We start from the raw sequence: 24,808 nt of genomic DNA, 5'->3' as shown, positions 1-24,808 counted from the left end.
CAAGACTGCTTGTATTTTTTTTTTAATTTAGATTTTTATATTCTGCTTTTTGACACTTTAAAATGTACATCAAAGTGGATTGCATTCAGGTATTACAAGCATTTCCCAATCTCCACAGGGTTTATAATCTAATTTTGTATCTGAGGCAATGGAGGGTAAAGGGACTTGCTCAAGGGCATAAGGAGTGACAGTGGGATTTGAACACTGGTTTCCCTGGGTCACAGCCTACTGCTCTAACCACTAGGCTACTTCTCCACTCGGCTACTAAATTACTGTGTTTTCCTCCAGCCCTTTCCAAATATGCAAAATAATTATAGTTATATTCTCAGCATCCCATCAGTAGTTATATCATGTCTTGGAAAACAATATTTGTCAGTGAAGTACTTTTATGCAAAGAACTATTAAGTTAATATGATTTTTAAAGAATTAGAGAACATAAAAACCCATTTACTGTAACTTTTGTCAGCCTTGACTTATCAATGTTGAGCTGCTGAAGGCAGGCAGCAGGTTCTTGTTATTGTCCTGAAGCTAGCAAAATAGGGAGTGGTATGAAATCTATTGTATATGCCATAAATCAGAAACAAACTAATGGGCAGCATTCACATATTTCAGATTTTATTTCCTCAGCTGAGGACTGGTACAATGCTTGGAGGCATTATTTCATTTAACAGAAGATGTCAGTTTTTAACGGAGTGTTTCATAATGAATAATCTCTTGCTATAGGCTTTGGTAACCTCACAGCAAGACCACAGACTTAAACCACTAGGGGACCTCAACCAACTCACCAGATGTCTAATTAATGCCTTCTGTCAGCTGCTAAAATGTCACTTATGGATATTCTCTCTTCACAGCTACTGTTTTAATGATAAAGATTATGCATTGATGTCACTCCGATCCTGGGTTAATGTTGTGGTTGGTAAAATGACTTGCATTGACAGAGCTGCCAAGCATGTAGTGGTTTCTTGGAGCACAAAAGTACCATATGACCACCTCATTCTCTGTACTGGTCAACAATATCAGGTAAAACTATACAAGTTTTTCTATTCCTCATTTTTTTGAGTTGTGAATGCCTTTTGATTTATCAATCTGTGCAAATTATAAATACATTTTCACTACTGTTGGACTTTAAATATTTTTTAATGCTACTTCTGCATTATACCACACTTACGAAACTGCACCGTAAGAAATTAAACCACAGAGACACTATAGCTCTATTTGGTTGTCTCAGAATATTATTTGATTTTGCAGTACTAGTGAATTATTGCTTGTTTTCATTATTTGCCTTTTTTTTTTTTAGCTATATCATTGGTTTAGTTTAACAACCTAACACTGATAGTAAAATGACTGCATAATGCTTTAAAAAAAAAACAAAAAACCAAAACAATATAAAATATGCCACAAAAATTCTTAACTTGGTTTTGTATAAAATCTTATTTAATTAAAATGTAATCTTAGCAAGTTTCATTAAGTATTGCAGGAATTTTAAATATAACATGTTAAAGCTGTTATGCACATGCACAAGAATTTTGTTTAATGTTTAAAGCAATCATTTTCTAATTACTTAGGTTTGTATTCACTGCCTTATTTGACTTTCTTAATGTTTTTAAAATAGGGTCCCAGTTCTGCAAAATTCCTTAGCTGCATAAATGGTAACATTTGTCTCAATATTTAATCTATAGCTATGATGCACAAAAGACTCAGGAGATATTCAACTTATCCCATAGAGATTTTTTCTAGTCTTGTAATAGGAGGAGCCTCTATAGATGCTAATGTATGTCCGCTACTCTGTCATGCCCCTCCCCCCATCACAATGAAAAAATTCATTTTGCAAATATTTTGGGAGTCTTCAACTAGCCATGCAATTGCCTACTTATGAAGACTAATTGTAATTGACAAGGTCAGTGAAGGACTCTATTTAAAAATACACAACACAGTGGTTCAGTGGCAATTTATGCACAGTCATTGGGGACCTGGATTCAATTCCCAGCGTAGGTTCTTCATTCAAATCTGCTAAAGCTAGGGATGTTGTCAAAGTAACATTTCCAATCCTTGGAGGGAAAGCCGTAGTCAGCACAGAATGGTGAAATATAGTGACTGCATTTAGAGCCCATGATTGCAGGTTTCCAGTTGAGAACTATCACTGCAGTGATTGAGCTGGGAAAAGGATATAAAATAGGGGATGCAATCCTCAGGTAGTTGCAAATGAAGGTTCATGCTGGAAGACCAAAGAAACAGGAAGAAACTGCCAGGTCAAAAAAAAAAATACGAACATTACATCTACCTTTTCACTTTTTTGCATCAGTTTGCTTTGTCAAAGTTAGACCGTGTTATATAGAATTTCTTTGGTCTGAAACTATTTTTTCTCTGTGGACAAGCAGGATATTTCCCTTTTTTTAAACTTAAATTTATTAAATTTTAATTATATACAAAGCAAACCATTGCATATGTAAATAGAACATAGAATAATCACTATTTCACTTTTTTCACTAAAACTATCCATCATGATTTTTCAAGTTAGTACATTTTTTTGTGAACTCACGTCAAAACATTTTTCTATTAGGTTTCCCTCATTTCAGCCTCTCTCTATTTAAACCCTCATATAGGGTTTGTTATTATTACAAGTTTTCTTCTATTTTGTATGCCTGCTTATTAAATTAGCATCTATGCATTGAGCAATATCAAGTTGTTTGATTTTGCAGCAATTTTTCACCTGATATCCCTCAAAGAGACATGGCTTTACAAGATGCCCCTGGTGCAAATATACCATGTCTGTCATGGATCCTCATGAAAAATGTATGCTTTGCCTGGGGACATAAGAACATAAAATATGCCATATGGATTAGACCAAAGGTTCATCAAGCTCAGTATCCTGTCTCCAACAATCGCTAATCCAAGTCACAAGTACCTGGCAAGTACCCAAACATTAAATAGATCCCATGCTAATAATGCGGTCAAAAAGCAATGGCTATTCCCTATTGATTAATAAGAGTTGGACTTTTTCTCCAGAAACATATGCAAACCTTTTTTAAACTTAGCTACACTAGCTGCCTTAACCACATCCTCTGGCTATGATTTCCAGAGCTTAATTTTACATTGAGTTAAAAAGAATATTCTCCAATTTGTTTTAAATGTCCTACTTACTAACTTTATGGAGTGCCCCCTGACCTTGTAGTATCCGAAAGAGTAAATAACCATTTCACATTTTCCTGTTCAAGTCCTTTCATGATTTTGTAGACCTCTATCATAACCCCCCTTAGGTGTCTCTTTTTCAGACTGAACAGCCCTAACCTCTTTAGCCTTTCCTCATAGGGGAGCTATTCCATGCCCTTTATCATTTTGGTCGCCCTTCTCTGTACTATCTCCAGTGTAACTATATCTTTTTTTTAGATGTGACGACCAGAATTGCACATAGTATTCAAGGTGCAGTCTAACCATTGAGCAATATAGAGGCATTATGACATCCTTCATTTTATTTGCCATTCTCTTCCTAATTATTTCTAACATTCTGTTTGCTTTTTTGACTGCCACAGCACACTGAGTGGACAATTTCAATTTACTATCAACTATGAAGCCCAGATGTTTTTCCTGACTGGTAACTCCTAAAATAGAATCTAACATTTTTCCCTATATGTAATACCTTCACTTGTCCACATTATATTTTATCTGCCATATGGATGCCCAATCTTCTAGTATTGCAAGGTCCTCCTGCAATTTACACAATCCGCTTGTGATTTAGCTACTCTGTATAAATTTTTGTTATCTGCAAATTTGATCACCTCACTCGTAGTACCTCTTTCCTGATCATTTATAAATATATTAAAAAGCACCAGTCCAAGTACAGATCCATGAGGCACTCCACTATTTACCTTTTTTCACTGTGAAAGCAGATCATTTATTCCTACTCTCTGTTTCGTATCTTTTAACCAGTTTGCAATCCACATAAGGACATCTACTCCTATCCCATGACTTTTTAGTTTTCTTATGTTATGAAACGCTGCCCACGGGTCCTCCCCGTGAGCAGGCTGCACTTATCTTCCCCCTTGCTGCCTTACCCGACGCGGCACACACGCCGCCGATGTCGGGCCTTCCGGTGCGGCTGGAGCCGCGGACTGAAGTTCCTCCCGTGGCCCGGTGGCCGTCCCTGGCAGCAATCTTCACCGCGGCCGGAGCCGCGGACTTTCCTGTCCATCTTTGAGGCACAGAGCCGTTGCCGACGTGCTTTACATCTTTGACAGCAGCAGCTGGAGCTGCTGCTGTCTTCAGGGCCTGCCTCCAGGCTCAGCCCTGCGTCTCTGGCGTCTGACGTCGGTGCAGGCCGCTGTCCGCGGTCCTGCACAATTTCCTGCTTCCTGCCTCTAGGCGCGCGGCCGCGCCTCTCTGCTGGATTTAAAGGGCCAGGCACAGGAACATAAGACCATAAGAACATAAGAAATTGCCATGCTGTGTCAGACCAAGGGTCCATCAAGCCCAGCATCCTGTTTCCAACAGAGGCCAAAACCAGGCCACAAGAACCTGGCAATTACCCAAACACTAAGAAGATCCCATGCTACTGATGCAATTAATAGCAGTGGCTATTCCCTAAGTAAAATTTTGTTTTGCTTTTTTTTTGAATTGTACTAGTTAGATGTTCTTTATTCTCTCTAGTCTGTTTTTTTATTCAACAAAGTTTTGTAGAAATAATTCTGCAGGCTTCTATGCATCCTCTTATATCAAAGCAAATTGAGTGTGCCCGGCATATTTGAGGTTTCTTTCTGATGTCTATTTTTCTAAATCTCGGGTGTTTTCACAGTCATCTCCTCAAGATAAATCAGTGGCTTCAGAGTTTGTACTTGCCCAGCATGCAAGATGTCACTCCATGCTAATAATGACACTTGTCACTGCTTGGAAACAGTCATGATATTTTATGTATGTTATATTGTATCCCACTGTGAATGCTGGATGCAGGCTATACATTTTTAAACATAAATAAATGAGGCATTTGAGGAGTAGGCTTTCTATATGCTTTTCCCTTGTGGCCAAAATATTTGCAAAGCTTATGAGAAACAAGGGTTCATTTATCCTTATGTCCTGCAGTTATCTGAGGAAAATCTGTTTCAGTTGATGGAGATACCATCTCACAGATGCCATCAGGTATGGATCCATGCTATATATAATCTCTCTGAGTCAATGCATTCTCCTTCATGCCAGCTTCCAATCCCTATCCCTTAATTGTTGAGAGGGTAGAGATTTCCAGATTTGATGTCTCATGAGTTGTCTCGAGTCCTTTTTGATACTCACAAGCATTCTGCAGATCAAATTATTTCAAGTAGAGCTATAGCTCCATTTAATGTGACAGTAAGTTCTTGCCTCAGACAAAAAATATTTAATTACCTCCTGTACCTGTCAGAGTCTGGCTTGAAGTTCAGCATCATAAGAATGCATCAGTCATGAACTGATCCTTTTCACAAACCTGTACAAGGGAAATCCGTTTTTTGTTTATCCTATAGCTGATAGATTGATTCAGATTTTGAATCCTATCAAGCCTCCTATCAGTGACTCCCTGTTAAATAGGTGTCAATGAAAGTCCCTGCAAGGTTGGTGTTGGTCAGTTCAGTCATCAGAGTTAATGAGCTCCAAGTCCATATAGCTGATCAACTTTATATCCAATGGTGTTGCTTAATATGCAGTTAAAATTCCTGCCTAAGGTGATGCTGGAATTTCACTTTAACCAGTTAATTGTCTTTCCAACATTTTCTCTCACCATCATGCCCACATCTGGGACTGTAAGAGAGCTCTTGCATTGTACATGGAACAAAGTAAAGCCCTTAGGGGTAAACATTCAATTTCCATTTGGTTGACAGATTGCATATCTCATTGCTATACCTTGGCAGTTTTGAATCTGGAAGGGTATGTCAAAACCCATGCTGTTTGGGTGATAGCAGCCAACCTCAGGTTGGCCTCTGTTGAATTTATTTGCAAGCTTGTTATGTGGCATTCTGTTCACACATTTATTAGGTACTATTTTGTAGGTTTTGCCTCTTTGTTTACCTTGAAGTTGCCACAAGTCTTAATCCCTTATGGTTTATTTTACTTGGCTTACCTCCAGTGTTTGCCTGTTTCTTCCTATGTTAAAAAAAATCATAAAACACATACAAAAATGTATTTACTCTATGGGATAAATTGTCATAAAGCACTGAGCAGCAAGATAGTTGACTATCTTCAGGTGAAGTTTCAGTCACAACCAGCTAAGTTGAAGTGGAAAAAACACCTAAATCTAGCTATCTATAACTGGCTAGATTTAAGCCTACTATTCCTGTACAGGGATAGCCACCTAATTTAAGGCCCTATTTACTAAGAACGTTTCTCATAGATACAAAAAGGTAGATTGTAAAAGCATTGCTTGCGCAAAAAACAGCCACATATGTGCATAAGTGGGCTATGCGGGAGCTATGTGAATTTTAAATAGCCAGGAAGGGTGCACATACATTCATCCAGAAAAGGTGTAGGGCATGGACATTCCAGAGGCAGAGCCAGCACTGACACCTGTAACCCCTAATTTTCCTCAGTCAGCACATGTTACTGGTGTAACTTTGGTATAGTTCCTCATTAGAGACTGAATTTTAAAAGCCCTGCACGTGCAGAATTGGAGAGAGATGAGCATGGCTGGGCCGCACATGCGTTGCGCGGATTTTTGGAGGCCTGCAGCCACGTGTGTATCTCCCGGTACACGCGCTGGAAGGGGTAAACTAAAGAGGGCCAGGGGTGGGGTCTGGGTGGGGCATTGGCAGGCCAGGACAGCACCATTAGGCATTTTCCCCCTGAAGCGCGTCAGGATCCGACCGGCCCGCACATCCTGCTGCTGTCTCAGAGAGATATAAGTTTTAAAACAAAAAAATGTAGGGTAGTTAGCGGGATTTGAGGGGTTTGAGGTAGTTGGGTAAAAGGGAGGCAAGTTAGGTAGGTGGTTTACCAAGTGGACAGGGAAGGAAATGGGGAAAAGGCCTAGTCTGTCACTGTGCGCATCTACTAAATTTCCCCCACTTACGCGCTTGTGCGAATGGGTAACAGATTTTATAACATGAACATAAGAAATTGCCATGCTGGGTCAGACCAAGGGTCCATCAAGCCCAGTATCCTGTTTCCAACAGAGGCCAAACCAGGCCACAAGAACCTGGCAATTACCCAAACACTAAGAAGATCCCATGCTATTGATGCAATTAATAACAGTGGCTATTCCCTAACTAAACTCGATTAACTGCAGTTAATGGACTTCTCCTCCAAGAACTTAACCAAACCTTTTTTGAACCCAGCTACACTAACTGCATTAACCACATCCTCTGGCAACAAATTCCAGAGCTTTATTGTGCGTTGAGTGAAAAAGAATTTTCTCTGATTAGTCTTAAATGCGTTACTTGCCAACTTCATGGAATGCCCCCTAGTCCTTCTATTATTCGAAAGTGTAAATAACCGAGTCATATCTACTCGTTCAAGACCTCTCATGATCTTAAAGACCTCTATCATATCCTCCCTCAGCCGTCTCTTCTCCAAGCTGAACAGCCCTAACCTCTTCAGCCTTTCCTCATAGGGGAACTGTTCCATCCCCTTTATCATTTTGGTTGCCCTTCTCTGTACCTTCTCCATCGCAACTATATCTTTTTTTAGATGCGGCGACCAAAATTGTACAAGGTGCGGTCTCACGATGGAGCGATACAGAGGCATTATGACATTTTCCATTTTATTAACCATTCCCTTCCTAATAATTCCTAACATTTTATTTAGTTTTTTGACTGCTGTAGCACACTGAGCCGACAATTTTAAAGTATTATCCACTATGATGCCTAGATCTTTTTCCTGGGTGGTAGCTCCTAATATGGAACCTAACATCGTGTAACTACAGCAAGGGTTATTTTTCCCTATATGCAACACCTTGCACTTGTCCACATTAAATTTCATCTGCTATATGGATGCCCAATCTTCCAGTCTTGCAAGGTCCTCCTGTAATGTATCACAATCCGCTTGTGATTTAACTACTCTGAATAATTTTGTATCATCCGCAAATTTGATAACCTCACTCGTCGTATTCCTTTCCAGATCATTTATAAATATATTGAAAAGCACCGGTCCAAGTACAGATCCCTGAGGCACTCCACTATTTACCCTTTTCCACTGAGAAAATTGACCATTTAATCCTACTCTTTGTTTCCTGTCTTTTAACCAGTTTGTAATCCATGAAAGGACATCGCCTCCTATCCCATGACGTTTTAGTTTTCTTAGAAGCCTCTCATGAGGGACTTTGTCAAATGCCTTCTGAAAATCCAGATATACTACTTCTACCGTTTCACCTTTATCCACATCTTTATTAACCCTTCAAAAAATGAAGCAGATTTGTTAGGCAATACTTCCCTTGGGTAAATCCATGTTGACTGTGTTCCATTAAACCATGTCTTTCTATATGCTCTACGATTTTGATCTTGAGAATAGGTCCACTATTTTTCCCGGCACTGAAGTCAGGTTCACTGGTCTATAGTTACCCGGATCGCCCCTGGAGCTTTTTTTAAATATTGGGGTAACATTGGCCATCCTCCAGTCTTCAGGCACAATGGATGATTTTAATGATAGGTTACAAATTTTAACTAATAGATCAGAAATTTCATTTTTGAATTCCTTCAGTACCCTAGGATGCATAACATCCGCTCCAGGTGATTTGCTACTCTTTAGTTTGTCAATCTGGCCTACTACATCTTCCAGGTTCACAGTGATTTTGTTCAGTTCGTCTGACTCATCACCCCTGAAAACCATCTCTGGAACTGGTATCTCCCCAACATCCTCATTAGTAAACACGGAAGCAAAGAATTCATTTAGGGGTAGATTTTATAATTTAGCACGAACGCGTACTTTTGTTCGCACACCAGACGCGAACAAGAGTACGTGGGATTTCAATAGATACGCGCGTAGCCATTAAAATCCGGGATCAGCGCGGGCAAGGCTGCCAATTTTGGGCAGCCTGCGCGTGCCGAGCTGCACAGCCTGCCTCCGTTCCCTCCGAGGCCGCTCCGAAATCGGAGCGGCCTTGGAGGGAACTTTCTTTCGCCCTCCCCTCACCTTCCTCTCCCTTCCCCTACCTAACCCACCCCCCAGGCCCTATCTAAACCCCCCACCCCCTACCTTTATCGCCGGATTTACGCCTGCTGGAGGCAGACGTAAATCTGCGCGCGCCAGCAACCTGCTGGCGCGCCATCACCCGACTCAGGGCTGTTCCGGAGGGCACGGCCACGCCCCCGGAACGCCCCTGGGCTGAAACCATGCCCACAGCGCCACCCCTGAAATGTCGCATCACCCGCGCCATGCCCCCAAAATGCCGCATCACGACCACCATGCCCCCCGACACGCCCCCCCCGGCACGCCTCTCCATGCAAGCCCCGGGACTTACGCACGTCCCGGGGCTTGCGCGCGCCGCCTAGCCTCTGCAAAATAGGCTCGGCGCGCGCAGGGGGGGTTTGGGGTAGGTTTTCGGGGGGGTACGCGCGTACCCCTTTGAAAATCTACCCCGTAGTCTTTCTGCAATGGCCTTATCTTCCCTAAGAGCCCCTTTAACCCCTCGGTCATCTAATGGTCCAACCAACTCCCTCACAGGTTTCTTGCTTCGGATATATTTAAAAAAAAAAAAAATATTATGAATTTTGCTTCTATGGCCAACTTTATTTCAAATTCTCTCTTCGCCTGTCTTATCAATGTCTTACACTTAACTTGACAATGCTTATGTTTTATCCTATTTTCTTCAGATGGATCCTTTTTCCAATTTTTGAAGGATTTTTTTTGGCTAAAATAGCCTCTTTCACCTCACCTTTTAACCATGCCCATATCATAAAATTGGTGCATCCATGCATGTGTGGACCTTTGAAAGTTACCATCTAGGTTGGAGGGGGGAGGAGAGAGAGAGAGAACCTCTTTAAAGGGCTCAGCCTGACACTCAATATATGCACCATTGTAAGGGGGCACTTTGATTCGGGGTAAGTTTTTGGGAAGTGGGCTGGGGTTTGCAGGGTGGTGTTACTGAAACATTCAGAGGTATTCATTGTAAAACTGACATCAGTACAGAATTTTAGTCCTTATAAGCGATGAAAAGGAGTTGATTTGTACAATGCAGCTAGCAGAGACTGCAGTGTACAAATCAGCTCCTCTTGTTAGAATTTTTCTTCAGAGGGGAAAATATCATGGAATTCATTAATCTGCAAAACCAAATGAGACAGATTAGTAAACCACACAGTTATTTCCCTGGTAGAAAAATACAGCAGGTTAGCCCACTAAAAATTCTGTGCGATGGCAGCCGGAAGAAAGCCCTCTCCCCAAGTTTGGCCAAAGCCCAGGGGACCTTGCGAGAACCTCATGCCATCCTATGAGGCAACCTCAGTTTCCAAAAGCTGAAATAGTCACGGTACAGGACCCTCCTCTTCCTCTCCAACTCAAGCATCCGTTCTCATCCAAGGACTCTGATCTTCACACAACGACTGTGACACCCCCAATCATCCGATCCCCTGATCCTCCCTCCTCCACCTTAGCCCTCCCCCCAATTCTTCGCTTGCCATAGCTTACATATCTATGGATCTGGGCCCTTCACCCTCACTTCATAAATGGCATTGGCCAGCTAGTTTCATACTTATGCCTTTGGGGGGAAGTCAGAGGCCTTGGGGGGATTGAAGACCTTGGGGGAGATCTGTGCCTGGGGGAAGACTGGATGCTGGAAAGTAGTACTTGTGAAAAAGGGGCTGGATTTGTGAGGGAGAGGAGGGCCCTGCACCCTGACTGTTTTGGCTTTTTGTTTAAATTTAGGACATTAGGGCCATCTCAAAGGGCAGCAGGGGCATGGGACACAGTGGTCTCACATGATCCGCAAGGGTTTGGCAACACTTGGGGAGGTGGAATTCGGGTCACTCAGGCTCTTTAACTCACTACTATGGGAGCACTGGAACAGGCATTGGCGTCTTGATATTCCTGGGGAAAGTCAAGAAAATAATGTGGGTTGCAATTTTTTTTGAGAAGCCGTGTCATTTTATTTATATGAAATTACCTAGTAATGAGCTGTTTTGCATGTATTTGTATGCGTGATTTAAAATACCGCATGTATACGAGATTTAAAATACCACATGATATTGCCGCATTAAGGCGTTTGCTATGAGGTAAATGCTATTTACTGCATTGTAAATGCCTGACGCAGTTTAGTAAATTACTCCCTAAAGAGAACTATGCATATACAGCATAGTTCTCTGATTCAACGGCAGGGGAGAAGAAAAGAGGGTTCGCACTCACAAAGCGGGGAGTAGCTGGCTTGTTACGGCGGTTACTACCCCAAACCAAATGGGCCTGATACTTCACTTTCGATGCACATCCAGCATGGCTCTCTGCTTCAACGGCATGGGAGAAGACTTATACGTCACGCATATCCAGCATAGCTCCCTGCTTCAACGGCAGGGGAGAAGAAAAACAACCAATAAGGGCTAATAACATAGTCTGGGTAAAACAAATAAGCATGGGTGCAGCTTGCTTATTGCGGCGGCTACTACCCCAAACTAATCAAGCTAGATATTTCACTTGGATGCAGCTCCATCACTGCTCTCTACATTAAAGGTGGGGATGGAAGGGAAATAGAACCAAGAGCTAAGAGAAACAGATAAGTATGAGAGAAAATATGTGTGAAGCTTGCTGGGCAGACTAGATGGGCCATTTGGTCTTCTTCTGCCGTCATTTCTATGTTTCTATGTTTCTATGTTTCTATGTAAATCTGGTCGTTCTCTGAGCTAGTCCTAAAGCTTTCTGAATAAACTTATCCAGATAAATTTGATATATCTAGTTATATTCTGTAGCTGATAACCGGTCTGCCCACAGCTTAGTATTGACCTGTGTAGTTCAAGGGGACGGGGAGGATTTCATACTTATTTGATAATGTAGAAATTTGCTATACACTTTAAACCTATGAAAAAAAGAATAGCCCTTAAGGTTTGCTCATTCCTGATGCAAAACTGCAGAGGTTTTAACCTCATTTCCTTGTATCCAATAATCTTTATCACATGGTTTTTTCAATTTTGTTACTGTTTTAGCCTCTACCACTTCAGCTTGAAAGCCTTTCTATTTGTCTACCACACTTTCTGTGAAGAAAAATATTTTCTTATATTACTCCTGAGTCTAAATTTGTTGAGCCATCTTTTGTTCTAGAATTTCCTTACCACTGGAAAATTCTGGTTTCTTGTGCATTATGTACCTCCGTGGGCCCCCGCTCCGGCCACGGGGAAGTTCCAATCTTACCTCCTCCTGCTTCTTCTTCTTGAAATCGCGGCAATCCGGCTGACTCTCCGCTCTCCGCCCACCGCCGCAGGAAGCCACAAGACAGGACCTCCTCCTACTATTCTCCTCAACCAATCACGGAGAAGCAAGCGAGGTTTTTAATCCCGGACATCCTAGGCGCCGCGCGCCGAGCGTCGCACGCCGAAGGAGCGCGACAAAGGGGCCCGCCCTTTTGTGCGCCCCTTCGTGCAGCCCCTGAGAGCCCCGGAGCCTTCGACCACTAAAACGGAAACCGGCTGAACTCCTGTTAAAATCCACCAAGACCTCCAAGCGTACCAGAACCAGGGCAGACTACACACTCCAGGCCAGCCATCTAACGCTTGAACGCTCTCACTCTTAAACTTCAATCCAGAACGACACACACAGAGGCAAACAGCTACACCTGTGACACTCACGGACAACTCTCCAGGACCCCAGCAGCCATTCATCAACGCTAGACAAAGACAATCAAACAACACTAACGACTCCACACACCAACAACCCCCAGGACTCCAGCATCCACACCAACAACCCCAGGACTCCAACATCCACCCAGCATCCACTCCAGGATTACAGCATCCACCCAGCACCCACTCCAGGACTCCAACATCCACCCAGCATCCACTCCAGGACTCCAACATCCACCAAGCAACCACTCCAGGACTCTAAAATGCATCCAACATTCTCAATCCCCATCATACATCACTATTTCTCACAGAAAACAAATCAAACCAGACAAGCAAACCATCGCAACCTAAAAACTCTCACACCTATCCTAATAACTCCGATAACCCAACTACTAGGCCTCTCACTATTCACACTATCGCTCTTCAATGCGCAATCTATAACCAAAAAATCACTAATCCTCAACGACTACCTCACTGACGCCAAACCAGATATTTGCGCAATAACTGAAACATGGCTGAAACCCTCAGATACTGCAATTTTAAACCAACTACCGACGCTAACCTACGACATCTTCTCCCTACCTAGACTGAAAAAGAGGGGAGGAGGAATCCTACTTGCAACTAAAAAAGACCTCAAATTCTCACAACATCCGATACACTCCGACACTAAACTTGAAATTGGCTTCTTCACATCTCACCAACTCCAAATCCTTCTCATATATGCCCCCCCGGGTCTCTTAGAATCTGACGTCTCACCCATCATCGAAATAACCACAACCCTCCTCAACCTCGACACCCCAGCAATAATATTAGGAGATTTCAATCTACACATGGATAACCCTGCTCTCTCACCTAGCTGCCAAACTCTTCTACTAGCATTCTCAGCAATGGGCTTTTCCCAAATAGTCAAAAACCCGACACATAAAGCAGGACATATGCTGGACTTGATCTTTATCAACAAAGGCATAAAATCGTCTTCCCCACCAAAAAATACGAAGGTATCCTGGTCAGATCACTCCCTGATTTCTACCTCATTCGCATTGGAAAAACCTACTGCTCCTCATTCACCTACTCCCTCCTTCAATTACAGGAAACCTTGTCACCCTGACGACCTCACCAATCAGCTGACCAAACACCTTCCCGCTATTGTTCTCACCGATCCCAATACTGCCTTACGATCTTGGAATTCCATCACAGAATCCATAGCCAACAAGCTCTGCCCTCTAACTACAAAAAAATCCCACCCAGACGCCTCCAAAAAACAACCATGGTTCAACGACGATCTCAGAAGGCTAAAACAAAAATTAAGACAAAAGGAATCTAACTGGCGGAAAAGTCCTACTGCTAGCACACTCTCAGCCTACAAACGCATGCTACAACAATACAAGGCCTGCACCTCCAAATCAAAAAGAGACTTTTTTGCCTCCAAAATCCACAACTTAGTCTTTGACGCGAAAGCTCTATTCTCCTATGTTTCCTCCCTAACCCAAGTACCCTCACCAGAATGCCCTAGTAACCAAGCTCAAGCTAAAGCAGATGAACTCGCTCTCTTCTTTCAAAACAAAATCACAAATCTTCTTACTCAACTTCCCTCCAATATCATCCCCCTAACTCCAGCCCTAATGCCTCACATCAAAAACATTCATCTTGAAATGTTTGAACCCACTTCGTCTTCCGAAATCCAAACCATCCTTAGAAGAATGAAACCATCTTCACACCCAGCAGACCATATTCCCTCAAAACTTCTCCTCTCAATACCAGACACCATCTCTAAAACATTAGCGGACATCATCAACTGCTCGCTTTCCCAAGGTTCCTTCCCAGAAGACCTCAAACAAGCCTCACTCAAACCTCTTTTAAAAAAACCCAACCTGGACCTAAAGACCCCAACAACTACCGTCCAATAGCTAATCTCCCCATCATAGCCAAGATTATGGAAAGGCTTGTGAACTCCCAACTATCGGATTTCATCGAAGACAACAAAATTCTATCCGCCTCACAACATGGATTCCGCAAAAATCGGGGCACAGAATCCCTACTTACCCTCCCTAACAGATCTACTTATCTTAGGCATAGACAAAGGTCAATCCTCTCTATTGATCCTTCTGGACCTCTCAGCAGCTTTCGATACCGTAAACCACGCTATCCTCATCAAACAGCTAGCTGCGATAGGAATCTCTGGTTTAGCGCTCTCCTGGTTCAAATCATTTCTAACCAACAGAGGCTACAAGGTAAAAATCCAGAATAAAGAATCATCACGCCACGACTCGACCATCGGAGTCCCACAAGGTTCCTCCTTATCCCCTACACTCTTTAATATTTACCTCCTACCACTATGTCAACTCCTCATCAACCTCAATTTAATATACTTTCTCTATGCAGATGACATCCAGATCCTGATCCCCATCAAAGAATCATACTCAAAAACCCTTGAATACTGGGAATCCTGTCACCTAGAAATCAAAAGCCTCCTCAACAGCCTAAATCTGGTACTAAACTCCGCCAAAACTGAAGTATTACTCATAACTCCTGATAACAATCTCACAACCTCTCTGCCAACCAACCTACAAACCACTCATGTGAGAGATCTAGGTGTGCTAATCGACAATAAACTGAACTTCAGCCCACATCAATAAAACCACCAAAGACTGTTTCTATAAACTGCAAGTTTTAAAAAGGATAAGACCACTCTTCCACGCCAAAGACTTCAGAACCATCCTCCAAGCCCTCATTTTCTCGAAATTGGACTACTGCTGCTCCACTTTACTTGGCCTCCCCTCCTCATACACAAAACCGCTCCAAATGGTCCAAAACGCAGCAGCCCGTCTACTGACAAACACTAAGAAAAGAGACCATATCTCCCCAGTGCTACAAGACCTCCACTGGTTACCAATTCATTTCAGAGTCATTTATAAATCCATCACCTTGATATACAAAATCATTCACCAACATACCACAATCGATCTACAAATTCCTCCCTGCGTACACAAATCCACAAGACCGACCAGGGAAGCCTACAGAGGATGCCTCATTGTTCCACCCACGAAAACCACTAATCACAGCACCTTAAGAGACCGAGCCCTTTCCACTGCAGGCCCACCGTTATGGAACTCCATCCCTCCAGAACTCAGAAACGAACCATGTCTCCTAACCTTTAGGAAAAGACTCAAGACATGGCTCTTCAGGCAAGCTTTCCCGAACTCTACCTAATATGCACCACAAATAAATTCTCTACTCAGAGACTGTATATATGAGACGCCATATTTATATTGTACTTTTGTATATAATTAACCTCCTCTATCTCTTTCTATTTCTTACATTCCCAGTTCATTAGCCCTTGTTAATTGTAACTGCTTCTCTTCATCATGTTATTTATGTTTGGTTGTATTATTCGCACCCCTGTTTTCTGTAAACCGACATGATGTGAACGAGTTCATGAATGCCGGTATAAAAAAAACCTTAAATAAATAAATAAATAAATGTATATCTTTCAGGTATTTTAATGTTTCTGCAATATCTTTACTCTCCCTCTTCTCTTGTAGAGTATACATTTAGACCTGTAAGTGTCATGTTATAGGATTTATGTGCACACTCTTCTCCATTTTATTAGCCAGTTTCTAGACTGCTTTAATTTATCTAGATATTATTGGAAGTGCAGGCTCCAAAATTGGACACACTTCTTCAGATGATGTCTCACCAATGACCATCTACTAGTAATACTGCTCCTTTTGCACTGAGGCACTCTTCTGGTAATTGCCACTGCTTTGTTGCACTGTTTTGCAACCTTAAAATCATCAGAAATATGACCTTAGATAAAGATTAAGGATACCACCAAGGTTTTTAGTCTTGTGCCTCAGTTTACTATACTGCAAGCTCCTGTTCTTCATGTCAATGCTGTTGAATATGGATTTCTCATTGGTTCATGGTGCCATAAGATAGCCAAAAGGTACCAATAATATTAATTGTTGGGTGAGGTAATTTGTGTTATTATTCTGAATCTTGGTATCTTTTGGGATTTCAGGGATTAGAGTTTCACATACAGCATAAAGTAGTATGGTTGCCATGTTAACCCACTTGCAAATGCAAAAATAAAGGTCAATAACTAAAATAATATAAGGTGATAACTTTTTATTGGACTAATTTGATACATTTCTTAACTAGCTTTTGTGAGATATACTTCTTTCATCTTAAGATCATTGAAGCAGTGATCTGGTCCCAAAAAAATATTCCCCCATAGAGGTCAGAAGTTAAAGACAAGAATAAACGTATACAGTCACAAGATAACCCTTATCATACAAAATTGTACAATATGGGCCAGATTTTATAACATGCGCGTGGGCGTAGATTTGTTCGCGCAACCTGGCGTGAACAAATCTACGCCCGAGTTTATAACATGCGTGTGCTACTGCGCGCATGTTATAAAATTCAGGGTCGGCGCGTGCAGGGGGGTGCACAATTGTGCAACATGCGCGCGCCGAGCCGAGCAGCCTGCCTCCATTCCCTCCACCTCCCCGCACCTTCCCCTCCCTTCCCCTATCTAACCCACCCCCCAGCCCTAACTAAACCCCCCCCACCTGACCTTTATTGAAGAAGTTATGCCTGCCTCCGGACAGGCGTAACTTGCACGCGCCGGCTCTCTATCCCCTGGCCCGGTGGCTGTTCCAGAGGCCTCGGTCCTGCCCCTGGAACGCCCCTGGGCCGGCGCCCCACCCACGGCCCCGCCCCCAGGACGCCCATTTTTTCAAGCCCCGGGACTTACACGCGTCCAGGGGCTTGCGCGCACCGCCGAGCCTATGCAAGATAGGCTCGGCGCGCGCAGGGGGAGGCAGGGGGAGGTTTTTGGGGGTTGCACGCATATCTTTCGTGCACAACCCTTTGAAAATCTACCCCTATGGCAGCACCTATATGGGCAAACATAGTTCAGAATGAATCCACTGCATCAATGATCTTATGATCAAGATACTAAAGAGAAATTTAGAACTACCCAAGAATATATGACATTCAAAGTGTTAATGATCAGATACTTCAAAACAAATATAAAAGGACTTTACAAAAACATGGTGAGCTCAATATTCAGAAAAAATTTAGCTGGATAAGTCGTACTTATACAGATAATTGGCACTGCTAACTATCAGCGGGTATCACTTAGCCGGATAACTCAGGGGCGGGGAATGGGCAGATCGAGAAAGAGTTAAGTTAGCCAGATAAGTTGTCCAGCTAACTGATATTCAGAGTTAACCAGATTACTTATTAATTAACTCTGGTTGGGCCAAAGGACTCTCCTAAAGTTAGCTGGATACACTGCCCTGCTGCTGAATATCCCAGCTAAGTTAGACAGATAAGTATATCCAGGTAACTTGCCAAGCTGCACAGTGGCTGAATATGTTTCTGGTATTTCAAACTCAGTACCAGAAAGAATTCAGCTGCTTCTCTGATACATGCTTGCCATTCAGCTAGGCTCCCTCCCCTTTTCCCCCTCCTTCTTCCCCTTCACACCATTATTGCAATGTAATCTGTGATTCACTTGTTTCTCTGTGGACAAGCAGGAACATAGAAACATAGAAATATAGAAATGATGGAAGAAAAGATCCAATTGGTCCATCCAGTCTGCTCAGCAAGCTTATGGTAGCATCTGCTGCACCGTGTAGGTTACCCCCATGCCGTAAAAGTCAGGGCCCTCATTGGTTGCTGTTTGAATCCAATTCCCCATTTATGCCTTGCCGTTGAAGCAGAGAGCAATGTTGGAGTTTCATCAAAGTATTAGGCTTATTGGTTTATTTATTTTATTTTATACATTTTATATATAATCTTATATGTAATTTTCTCCCAGATTTGGTTTGATGCAAACCTGTTATGTGTAACTTTTCCAAGGTTTGGTTCGATGTAAACCGGTGTGATAAGAATCTTCGTCTTGAACGTCGGTTTAGTAAAAAGATGTAAATTAAGGGCAGTAACTGCCGCATCAGCAAATGACCCCAATACTTGTTTCCCCAGACCATAAAGGTCAGGGCCCTCATTGTTGCTGTTCAAATCCAATTCCCCTTTTCCCCCTGCCATTGAAGCAGAGAGCCATGATGGAGTTGCATCAAGAATATGAAGGCTTATTGGTTAAGGATAGTAACCGCCACACCAGCAAGTTACTCCCTTGCATTCTTTTCTTCATTTCTATCCTCTAGCCTTTAGGGATCTGCAGTGTTTATCCCATGCCCCTTTGAATTCTTTCATAGTTTTTGTCTTCACCACCTCCTCCAGAAGGGCATTCCAGGCAACCACCACCCTCTCTGTGAAGAAATATTTCCTGTCGTTGGTTCTGAGTCAGCCACAAAAGTGGGTGGCATTATCTTATGGCGCCATGCCGGAGTGTTCTCTTTCTCAAGACTTTTCAGCTTTTTTTGTCTGCTATCAGAGTGTTTCTCTCTCTACTTGCCGCAATTTTTGGAGTTTTTTTTTTCCTTAATTTTCTGTTTTTTTCTCACCTGTTTAATTTCTTTATTTTCTTCTCTTTGTTTTGAGGCAAAGGGGGAAATAAACCTAAACTAATCATGATTGAAAAGACTTAAAGAGCAGGAAAGTCCCCATTCAAGTCCTGTGCAAAATGCCACCTCAAAATAACACAGGCCCTACATGACACCTGCCTCAGATGTTTAGAGCCAGAACATGAAGTGTTCAATTGCAAACCCTGCAGACGGATGTCTCCAAGAGTTTATACTTTTAGGGAGATGAAACAGAAGTATGAGCTCTCAATACCAGCAAAAAAGAAGAAAGGTACCCATAAAGGGCCAGAACCTCATAGGTCTGAACCAAAGAGGGGAAAAGAGAAAATCAATCATAAGCATCACTCCTCAAAGAAAAAAACAGCAGCTCCTACAAACTCGGAGCCAAGTTTAAAAATATGATGCGTCAAACATAGGTCAGGCCGAAATTTGGCATAGATATCCTGATGGCACAATCACAACCAACATGGCCCACATCTTCTTCAACCTTGGCACCGATGTCTATATTGACAAAGCTTCATAGCACCGACCACTGTCATTGGCACTATCTTGTTATTGGCACAGAAAGGGTGTCGGCACCTAGTGTTCCCCTGAATATAAAAAATCAACTTCTCTTATTTTAGTGCCAGATTCTGACTCTTCAACCAAGATTATGTCACTACTACTGTCACTGCTACCAATTGCAGAATGCCACTTATTAAAAAATGGTGGTCTGATTTCATGAAAACCTATATAAATTAGATTCCATCTACTTCTACAGGGGTGCAAGTTATAGAACTTATTTTTGAGAAAATTGCAAAGGAGCTTCAATCTAAATTGCAGCAAGTAAAACCAGGGATAAAACAGTCCCAGACCATTTCTTCAGAAGATGCATCATCAACCAGAGAATTGCCTACAGTTCTTTCAGATTTGGAGGAATCTTTTGATTCTTATTCAACATATTCACGTCTCTTTCCAGCCATACCAGAACTGCCTTCAGACCAGTTCCCTGAACCAGCAAGAAGAATTACACCAATAGACAAACCTAGCCTATGTACACAGGATGGCTGAAGCTATACCTTTCAAATTAGAAGAGGAGACCAGCCAACAGGAGGATTTACAGGGAATATTAAAATGTATTCATCTTCTAAATGATTTAAAGTGGTTCTGAATCATAAAGCACTTACAAATGAGAATATGGAAAACCCCTGTATTACTGTTACTAGTGGCAAAAATATAGATGTAAAATATAGGGTACAGCAGTGTCCAGGTTTCAACAAGGGGCAGCTACCGGATGATTCAATGGTAGCAGAGTCTATAATGAAAAAAAGCAAAAACATTATTCTATTGCCCACACCTGGGAAGGACTCAAAATTGTTGTATAATTTTAGAAGAAAAAATTTTCAATCAGCAACTTTGCAGTCCAGGATCACAGCTTACTAGCTGTAAATGGTACAATACATATACAATACCCTACAAAAAATTAAAGTGGTCTCCTTGCAAACTGAGGACAGGATTCATCAACCTATCACATGCGATAGGAAGAAGGAGAGAGAGAGAGAGAGAAAGAGAGAGAGAGAGAGCTTGATGGACTCTCTCCCTGGGTAACACGAAGCTAGGTTGAGAGAACATTTTACAAATCTCATCTTTGTGTGAGTTTCCTCACTCCAAAGGACATCAAATCTTCACAAGAGTGTACTGTTCTGTTTGTACATCTCACTCTATATGTCAAAGTGGCCCCTAACCCCTACACTACTACCTAAACCTCACCTCGAATAACTAGGTGGGCCTCATATAGAAGTATAAATAACTACTATAAGAGCCTTATAGCTACTCTTTCTCTCTCTCTCTCTCTCTCTCTCTAAAACATGCTTCTTGTGAAAAGATTTCAAAGTGTGATATAGCCACATTGCACAGCTTAATGAAAAAGGTGTAGTTATATTTCTGGTGTTAAAACTTTGCAATATGGCTTTTTCCAAATTAGCATCGCACCATGCATTATGGTGTTTTTTGCATGTGAAAACGCCATAACACAGCTTGGAAAATAACTTTAAGTCTCTGGACTAAGAGAGGATATATAATGACAAGTTAGCCGATGGACCATGTGCAGGGGATAACTTTTTCGGTGAAAAGGTAAAGGAAGCAGTTAATGTTATCAAAGAGCAATCTGCCGCCTTTCAATCCTCAACATCTACTATTGACCAGTCATCTCAAAAGAGATATCAACAGACATTTAAGAAACTATATTATTACTACGGAAAACGAAGATATAATCCATATTCTTTTTACAGACAGCATAGATTGTCCCCTCAGCAACAAAACCAACTTCAACAACTTCTTTAGCAGCAACAATCTAATCTCTGTCTAGAGGGAGCACACAGTGCCTGATTAAACAGCCTCCTCAAAAACCTAGCATGAGTTTTTTGACTACTCTTATTTTGGGTCTTTCTCCTTATAGTGTGGGGAAGGTTTCAGTATTCTGCTGCCCAATGGTTGCTAATTACATCAGAAAAATGGGTTCTTAAGAGAGTCAACAGGGTTACTGCATAAACTTTAGGTCTCTGCCACTGGCAGTTTCTCCATACCTTCAATGACATTCTTAATATCTGCAAGCACTAAAGAAGGGGCTAGAATCCCTCATGTAAACTCATGCAATGGAACCCTTTTCCCCAACACAGAGTGGAATGGGATTTTATTCCAAATATTTACTCATTTCAAAGAAGACCAGAGAATCGCAGACTATACTAGATCTCAGAAATCTAAATATATTTTTAAAGAGAGAAAAATTCAGAATGAATTCTACAGCAACTACAAATAGGTAAATGGCTCAATACTCTGAATCTCAAAGATGCATACACCCACATTCTAGTATATAAATTACATAGAAAATAGCTAAGATTTTCAGTAGACGAATACTGTTATCAATACAAAGTTCTTCCATTCAGCCTAGCAGCAACTCTGAGAGCATTTACCAAATGTTTGGCAGAAGTAGCTGGGCATTTAAGAAAAAACAATGTAATTGATTTTCGTATTTGGACAAATGGCTAATATTGAGCAAATACTATGATGATTCCAGATGGGACATTGCTTTTGCAATTCAGACATTGCAGTACCTATGATTCATCATAAATTTTGAAATCTTAAATAACTCCGACATATCAGTTAGAATTTATAGTAGCTCATCTGGGGAAAGTCTTTCTATTTATTTAACATTTTTATATACCGGGATTCATGTAAAGATTTACATATCATCTCGGTTTACATTGTAACTGAAAACAAGCATGTAAGAATGCGATTACATTAAACAAGGCATAAAACTTGGATCTGAATAAATGGGGAAAACGCATAAATAATATTAAAGACACGAAAGAAGACATGTTTATGAGTAAGGTTTAGTCTGGCTGAGGGTCTAGGAACATACTGGATTTATTTAATGAGACAGGTGCTCTGAGTAAACTTTGGAGTGATCAGATGTGGAGAGGGGTAGCTAAATTATAAGGGAAGTATGAATGGATAGACTGAAATTCGGCCTGTTGGTTAGTATGGTGGTGCCAATGGTATGTCATTAGTATAATTGGAACGCTTGCTCAAATAGCCAAGTATTTAGTCTCTTTTTAAAATTGATAGGGCATTGTTCTAACCGGATTTCTGGCGGTTCTACCCAAATAGAGGCAGATAATTTAATAACCATGTTTGAAAATCTTTGCTGTCATTGTTGGGTCATAGCCAGATCATTTATGAGAACAATAGGCCATATTACATCCACAGTACATGTAATACTTCTAGGATTTCTATACATGAGATTGGCTCAGATTTACATCCTCTGCTCGCATAATACTAGTAACAAAACTACTCACATGGGGTAAATTTTAAGAGCTCAGCGCACCAAATCCAGGAGATACACGCGTCTCTGGGCCGGCACGCACCACACGGATTTTAAAAACCATGCGAGTATGCACTTATCTCCTGGTACGTGCAAAAATTATTTTGGGAAAAAGGGGCGGGGTGTGAGCATGGTCTTGGTGGGGCATGGACGTACCCAGATTTTAGCATTAAAACATCATGTAACTATTTACACGCACAAGCGCATGCCAGGGTCCCTATCCGTGTATCTTTACTTCTGCTATGGATGGCATGTAGCTAGTATAATAAAAAAATTAGTCTGGTTAGTGAGGATTGAAGGGTTGGGGTAAAAGGGTAAAAGGGAGGAAGGTTAATTAGGGGGTTAGAAAGTCTTAGCATTTACCTGGGAGAACTGGGAATGTATTGAGGAAACCGGTAATTGTGTCGGCACGGTATATAGTAAAATTCACCCACTTACGCAGTAGAGCCAAGATTTGCACACACATGCACACGCCCATATAAAATTGTGCGTACATATACATGCATACTGCTGATTTTATACCATGTGCACATACATGTGCGTATGTTTAAAATGCCACGTCCATTCATGTGAGCCAGCACACATGCTTACATATACTCCCGCGCGGCTGTTTGAAAGTTACTGTTCTGGGTGTAGTGTAAAAGGAGTTATGCACAAAAATATAACTTACTATTGTAGCAATTTTCAAAAGCCATTTACTCAAATAAAGTGTACTTATGAGAGTAAATCCTATGGACAATTCAATGGCATATATTGTAGCAATTTTCAAAAGCCCCCTTACTCAACTGAAGAGCATTTATTCGAGTAAAACCCAGTTTTATGCGTGTAAATGATTCTTAAAATTAGGCCCTTAGTCCCTAAAATGGTGGATAGATATGTCAAATCTTCAACACAGACTCTGTTTTCATTCTCCAAAAAGCCCAGATAATTTTGACCACAGATTCATCCTCACAGAGGTGGGGTACTCATCTCAACACAATATGTACACAGGAAAAGTGGATCTCTTCAGAGTCCGTACTGTACATCAATCTGTTACAGCCATATTCAAACCACTTCAGGTTTTTGAGCAATGGATAACACAATCTGTCATCAAGATACAGACAGACAATCAAATAGTGATGTTTTACATAAACAAACAAGGGAGAACAGATTCCTGGCAACCATGCAAAGAAACTCTCAAAATTTAGACTTGGGCATAAGGCAAACAGATTCATCTTTTCGTGATTCATCTGCCAGAAAAAAGCAATGTCATAACCAATGCATTGAGTCATTGTCTCCAACCTCACAAATGGTTTCTGTTCCACAGTACAGTAAAACAACTGTTCCAACAATGGAACAGTTTTGCTTCTCCCCAAACCCAAACACTTCCTCTTTACTGTTTCAGGAGACTAGCACACTGTGCTTTCTCTCTGGAAAAAAAAAGGTACCGGTATTCACATAAAGGATTCATATATATATTTTTTTTTTTTTGAGGGACCACAGGGCAAATCAAGCAGGTGGAGTAAAAGATGCTAGTACATAGTATTGACAAATATTCTCTGAAAAATCTCTGCTAGCACAAGACTCTTTGGTATCAGGCACTTTTCAGTTCCTTGAGAAGAGGAACTAATATATGTATTTCTTCCAGTTTCTCTGATTGCAAGACAGAGATAATAATCATAGTGGTCTCTTTTTGCCCTTAGCAGATATTTTTATTTTATTAATTTTAAAATCTTTTGTATACCGTCGTTCATGGTTTCCTTACTTGC

The 24,808-nt window shown here is 41.4% G+C and overlaps 1 protein-coding gene across 1 annotated transcript in view; it reads left to right on the top strand.

The window, feature by feature from the left end:
- Nucleotides 1-24,808, top strand: part of CFAP61 (cilia and flagella associated protein 61) — an 826,389-nt gene that overhangs the window by 501,752 nt on the left and 299,829 nt on the right. The window contains exon 20 of the mRNA XM_029593764.1: nucleotides 852-1,020. Within this exon, the coding sequence (XP_029449624.1) occupies nucleotides 852-1,020 (169 nt within the window). The remainder of the gene's footprint in view (nucleotides 1-851; nucleotides 1,021-24,808) is intronic.

Source organism: Rhinatrema bivittatum, chromosome 3 (assembly GCF_901001135.1).
Source record: "Rhinatrema bivittatum chromosome 3, aRhiBiv1.1, whole genome shotgun sequence".
NCBI lineage: Eukaryota > Metazoa > Chordata > Amphibia > Gymnophiona > Rhinatrematidae > Rhinatrema > Rhinatrema bivittatum.
This window is presented reverse-complemented; position numbering and strand designations above follow the sequence as displayed.